Source organism: Nicotiana tabacum, chromosome 20 (genome assembly GCF_000715075.1).
Source record: "Nicotiana tabacum cultivar K326 chromosome 20, ASM71507v2, whole genome shotgun sequence".
Lineage (NCBI taxonomy): Eukaryota > Viridiplantae > Streptophyta > Magnoliopsida > Solanales > Solanaceae > Nicotiana > Nicotiana tabacum.
Genome location: NC_134099.1, coordinates 163,399,254 through 163,409,130, shown reverse-complemented (window position 1 = coordinate 163,409,130; position 9,877 = coordinate 163,399,254). Strand labels below are relative to the sequence as shown.

At 36.2% G+C, this 9,877-nt stretch overlaps 1 protein-coding gene across 3 annotated transcripts; it reads left to right on the top strand.

Moving 5' to 3' along the window:
* Window positions 1-510: 510 nt before the first annotated feature.
* Window positions 511-6,121, top strand: LOC107766685 (uncharacterized). Of its 3 annotated transcripts, none has more exons than XM_075241093.1 (5): window positions 511-2,946; window positions 3,052-3,721; window positions 4,505-4,574; window positions 5,459-5,710; window positions 5,825-6,121. In XM_075241093.1, exons 1-3 carry the CDS (start codon window positions 2,659-2,661, stop codon window positions 4,522-4,524), a joined length of 978 nt encoding a protein of 325 aa, XP_075097194.1. In that variant the 5' UTR covers window positions 511-2,658; the 3' UTR covers window positions 4,525-4,574; window positions 5,459-5,710; window positions 5,825-6,121. The 3 variants fall into 3 exon arrangements, with proteins under 3 accessions (XP_075097194.1, XP_016441000.2, XP_075097193.1); XM_075241092.1 differs by having other exon boundaries at window positions 512-2,946; window positions 5,430-5,710; XM_016585514.2 differs by having other exon boundaries at window positions 4,505-5,710.
* The last annotated feature ends 3,756 nt before the right edge of the window (window positions 6,122-9,877 follow it).

Sequence of the window (9,877 nt, the reverse complement as noted above, 5' to 3'; positions counted from 1 at the left end):
CCAAAATTGAGTGAATCGGTTCGAATTTCAGATATCTAATCTAATAAAGTTGTAAATACAACTAGTTAGTAATTAATCCACAACTCGTCTTCGGAAATGTATTGACGAACCGGTAGTCAAGCTATCTGTGTTGTCTAGTAATTAATCAAGATTTTTTTTTTATACATGAATACAAAATTCATAATATATTGCTCATTGTTCACCTCAATGGTATTTGGTTGCAGCAGAAGAAGTCAGTGTAATCTCACAAGTGGGGTCTGGGGAGGGTAATATGTACGCAGACCTTACCTCTACCACGAGGGGCAGAGAGACTGTTTCCGGGAGACCTCAGTGTACAGTGATCATTTTTAATTATATAGTAAAATTATTGACCCATGTTTAAAGTCTCCAAATATCTAATCTCCACCGTTCCTTCTTATTTATTTTAGTTGTAAATGTAAATGTAAATGTAATCTATATATACGTCCAAATTTGATTATAACATGCCACCTGTATCATGCCACGTGGCTCCTCGAAAAAGACCTAATATGAGCTCTACTTTCCTAATTTCTATTCCCAGTTCTTCTCAGATAAGGCTAATACCTAACAATAAATTAGTCATTGATACATCCGATTAGTTTTTCTCAGAAAGAAAATCAAACTGGTTGAATCTGAAGTGGGGTTTGATCGATCTTGGAATATTGGATTGAAATGGATAGTACAACAGTATCAGCTCAAGGACCAACTTCACCAGCTGAGGAACTGCTAAAGAAGATCCAAGAACTGGAGGCAGATCATGCTCAATTGAAGCAGGAGATGTCTAAGCTCATGATTACTTACGATTACAGGTCACAACAGCCGCCTCGTTGTAGGGCTGGTGGTGGTTTTGATGGTGGTGCTGCCGCTGCCTCGTTAGAGTTGTACGATCACAGGTCAACTTATTTCAGGCATTTGTCACCATTGGAAAGAGAGAGTAGTACTGATGGCCATGCTGCAGTGAAGTTTACTGATAGACACTATTTGAATATATTAGATTCAATGGGACAAACATTGTGTTAGGATTTGCCTGAATTTCTAATCTATTAGGACTTTCTTTCTTGAAGGAATGGAAAAAGACTCCTAAAAGGATTAGATCTCCTTAATATGTCATCTTTTCTTGGAAGACAAGTTTTGCACATGTATAAATTAAGTATCTTGTTTAGCGGGAGATTTTTCTCTCGATAGTTTTTCTTTCTTTTATATTAGTTTTATCATATGTAGATCAATTAACCAAACCATTATAAATTATTATGCTTAGTTTAGTATATTTTTCTTTTGTCGTCTGATTTATCGTCCACCAAGCTTGTTATTGTTAGTTTTCGCATGCACCATGTTATTTCGATCTCAACAAGTGATATCAGAGCCAATGATTCAGAGTCAACGGTTGAACGAGGTTGAAGACAAATTCAATGCGTGTTTAGACAGGACGATAATGAAGATTTATTCAACATACTACATGTGGAGATAAATTTACAATCACAATTGTATTCAAAACGCGTGCGGCTACATCTCTCCTTTTAACCCATATTTTGGCACTTTTAACCAATGCCAGTTTTAAGTCATGCCTACTTGTAACGCATGAGTTCCAATGTCAGTTTTAACTCACGCTTCTTTTTAATGCATGAGCTTCTTTTACCCCATGTTTATTCTTAACACGTGGGTTCCTTTTAACCCATACTTGAGCTTCTTTTAATCAATACCAAGATTTTCAACCTTTACCGATTTTTAATCATGACAAGCAGCAGTGATGAAGATTATGTGAAGAACGTGAATCAACCTTGTCAAGAAAATTCAAGCCAAGGGGAGATTGTTAGGATTTGCCCTGAATTTCTAATCTATTAGGACTCTCTTTCTTGAAGGAATGGAAAAAGACTCCTAAAAGGATTAGATCTCCTTAATATGTCTTATCCTTTTCTTGGAAGACAAGTTTTGCACATCTATAAATTAAGGATCTCTACTTCTCACAAGAGGACAACAAAAATATCCACAATGTAGTCATTAAAGAGTTTTGTTTAGGGGGAGATTTTTCTCTCGATAGTTTTTCTTCTTTTATATTAGTTTTATCATATGTAGATCAATTAACCAAATCATTATAAACTATTATGCTTAGTTTAGTATATTTTTCTTTTGTCATCTGATTTATCGTCCACCAAGCTTGTTATTGTTAGTTTCCGCATGCACCATGTTATTTCGATCCCAACACATTGCATGTATTTGATGTCAACTATCGTATAAATTACTGGTGAGTAATTGAAGTAGATTTCGTATCTTTTGCCTTTTCATTTTTCTTTTATTCATTTGGATTGGGAGAGAAAAGAAGTGGCTGGGAGAGATTGAGTTTGTGTCTTTAATTAGCTGAGTTTGCTTTTTAGTTAGACTATGATTGCTGTTTGTCACGTTTGTTCAATGTAACATAGGAGTGTAAGTTGAGCCATTGATGGACCTTGATTGGTGTTTGTCATGTTTTTCAATGTTATTAATTTAGGAGTGTAATTTGAGCCATTGTTGCACAGGAATCAATCTGCTGAACGACTATATGGTTATTCTGCTGAAGAAGCTCTTGGACAAGATACCATTGAGCTCTTAGCTGATGCTCAGGATTATGGTGATGCTGCTAACATTATAGACCTAGCGGTAAAAATGGGTGAGAGTTGGACTGGACAGTTTCCAGTTAAGAATAAGCAAGGAGATAGATTTGTAATCATGGTTACGACTAGCCCTTTTTATGATGATGAAGGTACTTTTGTCGGTGTTATTTCTGTAGCGAGTAATGTGAGGGATTTCCAGGAAACAGGGTTTGCATCGATGGAAGTGAGGCAATTGGAACCTGATGCAAGATTTAGAGCCAGAACCCTTGCTTCTTCCAAACATGGACTTGATCCCCAGCAGCCCCTGCAAGTTACCATTGCCTCCAAAATTTCTAATTTGGTTAGTACTCACTTTGTTTGGATAGTTGCCTGGTTTTCTTTTTGTTCTCTTTACTGTCTGTATACAAGGGTAGGCATATGATAATATGACGATATCTCATAACAGGCCTCAAAGGTGAGCGACAAGGTTAAGTCAAAAATTAAGACAGGAGAGAGCAGCGTGCTTTATGAAGGTGGAAGGGGAGATAGTCATTACTTTAGCCATGCATTTTCTGGTGCTGCTCTCTCAGATCATAGGGAGGATGCAAATTCCATTGGAGCGAGTACGCGTTTGGGAGATTTTCACCCTTCTCCCATTGGATTATTCTCTATTCTTGCAAAAGAGGAACATTCTCCGGGGAAACTCTCAAGCTATTCTGGGGATGAGAGTGAGGGAAAACAAGGGATTTGTAAGGCTATCACCTTGAAGGCAGAGGCGTGGATGGCGAAGAAGAGCTTACCATGGCCATGGAAAGGCAACAATCGAGATGTGTCAGAGACAGAGAGTACGAGACTTGTACGGGCTTGGCTAAACAATAACCATGAAAATGAGTTTAATTACATTAACAGTTATAATGCATTAGAACCAGACAATCAGTTTATTGATACTAACTGGACAACCACCAATGAAGCTTCGGGATCCTGGTTTACTTCATTTGATGTCAACAGCACAAGCAGTACTAGTAGCTGCGGAAGCACCAGCAGTAGTAATGTTAATAAGGTGGACATAGATACTGACTGCCCGGATTACGAAATCTTGTGGGAGGACTTAACAATTGGTGAACATATTGGAGAAGGTGCGTGAAATTCCTTTTACAGGTTAAATTGTCAAAGACAAGTCTATCAGTTACTCCAAACTTGATCATAGAATTTTTGGAATCAAGTTTATGCTTATGGCGTGGTACCGCAATGGCTAAATTCTGGCCCCTTGGTCCTATCATATGGATGATGTCTAAGCCTACTCTAAACCAGTATTTGTGTTGTTAATTACATGAGGTTTCTGACACTCATCTTTCTAATCAACGCTTGAAGACTAGATCTTACTGGCTATTTTTCTAGAGGGTCGCATAGTGGTTGATGTTGGTGCTGGTAGTGGCATTTTGTCATTATTTGCAGCTCAGGTGATCTGTTTGTACCATTGCCGCACCCGTGTCGGATCCTCCAAAAATGCATTACTTGTGGAGGATCCAACACACATCCAGCGACATTTTCGAAGAGTCCGAGCAACATAGTCATTATTTGCAGCTCAGGTGATCTGTTTGTACCAATGCATCTTGTGCTTTTTGATGAACGATATCAACCATGGCAAAGCATGTTTATGCCATAGAAGCTTCTGAAATGGCCGAATATGCCAGAAAACGGATTGCTGGAAATCCATTACTGAATGAAAGAATTACAGCAAGTGTTCTTTTACTTGTTTAAGCTGACTCCACTTAGTATGGGATTGAGGAGGTGTTGAATTATTGATTGTTCTCTTGGTTTTTTCCGGTGTCTTTTCCAATGCTATCCAACATATTCATACAGCATCTTGGTAGTGCGTCTTATGTTTTTTTGTTTATGTTTCATCTATGGATGTTTAGGTAATCAAAGGAAAGGTTGAAGATGTAGAGTTACCGGAGAAAGCTAATATTTTGATCTCTGAGCCAATGGGTAAGCCTGTCTAGTTAGTCTCATTTTTAATTCATTATTTGTTCATGTTAACTTCTAAGATGGAGCATTGTGTATGCTTCGGTTGTGCTGCAAGTTTGCTAGAACTTTAGGTTATTCCCCTGGATTGACGACTAAAGTTCTTCTTGAAACATCACTATAGCTATATCAGTGGTAATTATTTTATTTTCAAGAACCTATACTATTAAAGACGGAGAGTATATGGAAGATTAAGACAATGACAACATCTGATCTGATGAATGCTTTGCTATCTTGTGGACCAAACAGAAGTGAAGAGAAGATCCATTTTGCCTATGTGCTAGGAACATCTCCGATTGCCTATAAAAACGGATTGCATGAAACTCAAATATACATGTTCAGTAGCCAATACACATCCTAATAACTAAGTTTCACACGTAGTACAAATTGAGTTGCATTTTAAATTTGTATTGCCTGATTGTCCACTATTTTCCTTATAGGGTGAAGATTTTTCAGTATTTGTTGTTTGTTATATTTTGTTTTCATATCGTAGAATCTGAAGTCCTATATTACTGCAAACAGCTGCAGCTTTTGCCAGAAACTTCATTCTCAGATGCATATAAGACAATCATGAAAGAACTTTGATATTTTCCCGTGATGGGGTTCTGTGCATTTCATTTACAAGTGACTAATAAGTACCTACGACTTAAAGCAATTTTGACTCACCTTTGCTGCTGCACTAAAGCTTTCCTTGTGCAACTATTTTACCTTATTTTCGCACTATAATTTTCGACAAAGGGATTTCAATCTTCTCAACTGACCTGGTATGCAACTTTACTGTTTCGTCCAACTCATGTGGTTGTCGCCTGTCTTTCCAAGAATTGGTGAAGAAACTTAACGATCTGCAGAGGGAGTATGTTATTCAAGCCCAGACAGCAAGCAGCACTGCAGGACGTAACAGCCATAAGGAGCAGTAAATACAGAAAGCGCTTGTGCTTCAGGTTCATCGTCAGATTGCTAGCAGATGCATTTTGCTAACTCTTCAAGGTTTTATGGCTGTCACATGAAAGTTGGTCAGTCAGAGCTCACAAGCTGCTTCTGTTGTCCGATCCTAAGTTAAGAGGATTGTTCGTGCTGGCGCGTTCTATTGGTCTTATCGGGTAAGTTGGCCAAGTTCAAATGCCATTTTGCGGTGCACTTTCATTAACTATTATTCTACATTAGACCGAATTTTAGTCTGTAGACGATTGAAACGTGTCGTTTTTGAATATCAGGCCCACATTTGATAAGAAATTGAAATTTGAAGCTCTGTACCAAGTGAAGATTGAAGACTATCTAAATAACATTAGCCAGAAAGTTGCCTGCTCCCTAAGAAGTGTTTTATTAGCCATTTGTTGTGATCATTCTTCATGTTTTAGACTCTCATCTACTCTCTAGTCGAAGGTCTATCGGAAATAGACTCTCTGCCTGTCCTACTCTCCTTAGATCTCACTTGTGGAAACTTACTAGGTTTTGTTGTTGTTGTTGTTGTTGTATTCTTCATGTTTTTGACTAGTATTTTCTACTCCCAAGTGGTTTCTAAGCATTTTTGTAATTTTGTTATAAGAGACGACTCCTATATATGAAAGAAATGAATACATTCATTGTTATTCCTATAGCTGTCCATTCCCTGTGAGGTGCTCTTTTTGGATTGAATTATCTTTTTGAAATAACCCCATATGATAATTAGGGTTTAACTTAAATACATTGACTCTGCAAAATTTTATATACTATTAGGTATTAGGTCATTTAAAAGCTAATTACTGGTTATTGTCTATCTTATGCATGAGCAGTTGGGAGGCAGGATTTCCACAAAAGAATTTAAAAGAGAAAAAAGTTAAAATTTAAAGATACTATGGCTAGTGGGAATAGAATCAGTGACCTTACAAAAGTTTTGAACCCTTTGATCACTGAGTTATGCTTTTGCGCTATGTCAAGGGGATTCAAAATATAATAAATAGAGGTACACAATAGATTTTGCTTTATATATACAATATAATTTTTCGGCTATCCGTCCTTATGCATGAGTTTGTAACCTCAAAAATAAGGTAGTAATGTGTTACAACAGATTAACCACTATAACAGTGGCGAAATATTTTTGGGAGAAATTCAAAAAAATAGCGAGATTTATAAGCGATCATTTAAAAATAGTCACACTTTCAAAAGTAATCGAAATTTAGCCACTTTTTATGTAAAGATGAATCTGAACGAAAATATTGTTCAAAATTCGGAAAATACTCCAGTATATTATACTGGAGTTCCAGCATATTATTGGAGTTCCGACATAAGTACACTGGAACTCCAGCATAATATAATGGAGTTCCAGCAAAGTATATTGGTCCAGTATAATAAGCTGGAAGTTTATACATAGGTGCTCGAATCTCCAGTATATTATGCTGGAACTTTTCGCGTGTTGGAGTTCCAGCATAATATGTTGGAAGTTCATACACAGATGCACCGAACTTCAGTATAATATGCTGGACCGGTCTCTGTTGCAGCAAAATAGTGTCTGTTTTGCAATGACTTGGAACATTGGCTATTTTTGAATGACAAGTCCGAAAACTGGCTAGCCCATGCTATTTTTACAATATTTTTGCATTGTTAGTTTATATATCGTTTATTATTGGATAATTAACCGAGTGATTTTAAATCCACATCCCGTGGTAACGAGCAGCTATTAATTTCCTACACCGGAAACTAAACGAATAATCTTGGGAAATTGGTTAACTTGAATTCTTACAATGACAAATATTAAAATTTCAGATTGAAACAGATTTATAGAAAAACCTTACATTCCCATTGTAATAGGAAATGAGAGAATTCAATTTTTGAAGCACATTTTGGATTAAAGCCCAAGCGGTCAAATTAAAGTGTTGAGGATCCAAAAGTTAAACCAAAACAATTAGTGTAATACATTAATAGTTGAACCTGAATCGTTACAGGTCAACTCTGAGCAGGACAAACTTCATCGAAGAGATTGACTACCTAAAAAGGTAAAATGTAACAGTTTGGGCATGAACAATAAATTATTGCTTACGTATCCAAGAATTCCAGAAAGGTCAAATTCAACCCTTCGGAAAAATCCATTAAAATTGGAAAGTTATATAATAGTTATATTCTTCGGGGACATCGGATAAAATTGGAAAGTTGTACTATAGCGGCAGATGTAACCCCCCCCCCCCCCTTCCCCCCAAAAAAAAAGAATAGCTGCAGATGAAGCCAATTTTCTAGGCATTTGTTAGAGGCCTGAGATCATCAAAATTGGAACTAATGTTAAGACCACTTCACTTGAATCCAATAATATGGAACCATTCCAAAAATTTGGAAAAATCTGACACTAATCAAGTTCCAAGTTTCTTGTTTTCACAGGAAGTTTGGATTTGTTGGAAAATTGCTATTTTTGGGTCCACCTATAAGGAATGCTAATTAGTCCCTTAGTTCTAGCCTATATAAATATTACTATGGGTATTGAAAAAGAGAGATTTTTCACTAGACTAGAAACGACTCGGTTTTACATACCAAAAGGTTAATTTCTGTATCAACTAGATTTTTAGGCCGTAAAAATAAGAGAATTCATCCGTCTTATGAGGATTCCCGACGATAGGTGACACAAGTTGTAATTGCTGCCAATCTGTTTCCGCAACGGAGAACCCATAAGTCTGCTAAACTAGTCTTTACAGTTAAATACTTCAAGATTGATTCGTGTAAGAATCGTTAACTAATTATCAATTATACCATAATTTGGATTTGTGAAATATTGGGTCATAAAGTTTTATTTCGTATCTCAAATTAATATTTACTTTTCAATATCATAACTGATAACCTCAAGTATGTAATCAGCTAATTAACAAACCTTAAAAGATCAAGTGAGTTGGCATATATGTTCTTCTTTTTTTCTTTCAAATAAAAACTTTAGTGGTGCCGAGAGTGAGGAAATATTAGACTTTTGGTAATTTTTCCTTCAACCAAAATAAAAAAATCTCATTGAAGCAGCTAATCCCATGCATAAAACGCGATAAAAACAAAGGCAGAGAACGAATTACCTAATCTGAACAAGCAACGCAAGTTTCTTTATTCTGAATTGGGAATTATCGCTTATCAGATAAATTCAATATAATAAACGCCTAGGCGGATCCAGACTTTGAAGTTTATGGGTTCCTATAACGATCTCAAGTTATCAATTGGGTTCACAATCAAATATTTATAAATATTTTAATGAATTTTTTAATCAATATACAACGACCGTGCAAAAGCTACTGGGTTCTCGGGAACCCGCACGTTACCCTCTAGATCCGCCACTGTAATAAACGCCTATTGACATTCAAGCTTATGTCCTTAAATTTGGTCAATGTTTTAATATCACATTAATTTGATCAATAGCTTTCTAAAATCTCAAGCTAGGCCGGTGCAAGAATGGTAGATATGCTGATGTTTCTTTGTTTAGGATTGAAAAGGAAAAAAAAAGTTGGAGATAGAGATATATAATGCATCTTTAATTTTACTGCTAAAATCACGTAAAATTTAATAATAAACATACATATTGTTACAACCCATATCCACATGTGTTAGTTCATGCCATATATTAGTTAACATAAATCCAAGAAGGAATTATCTTTGAGATGATAAGAAGTCAATCCTATTGGTCTTAAGTGATACAAGAGTGTATAAGGGTGATTAACCAATATTAGAAGTTAAACGAATCAAGGATGTTGTAACTCGTATTTTCAGGTAATCTAGCGGTGCTTAATACACTCAAGAGGTCATTTATTAAGGTATTTTAATCATATAATATCCGTATCATAAGTCTTGAAGTCAAACGAGTTATGAAACAAAAGTCGACAAAAGTTGTCGCAACTTAGGTTCATAATTTTACTTAAACATTAGGTCAAATGTTTCTAATCTTTTCTCATAATTTACAAGGAATTACAGGGTGATCTACCCACCAAATTAAAGATCTATGAGTCTAGTTTCCAACGCATTAAACCGTTCATCGATACGATCTCGGAGTAGAGAGATATTCACGTTTTCGCGAGACTGCGCCAAGCACCTCTCTATGGGGCCCACTAAGTCGGTTTAAGATATTTGGACTTATATAGGATGACCACAACCCGTTTTTAGTCATTTCTTTTCACTATTTTCAGAACTTAGAACCCTAGGAACATCCTCTCAAGGTTCTCTCAAGATTCAAGACCCAAAAAAGGGCAAACAACACAAATCAAGTGTCGGGAATTCCGTGGCGCTAGTAAGTCTCTTGTTCTTCTTGTTGTTGCTCATTTTTGTGTCGTTTC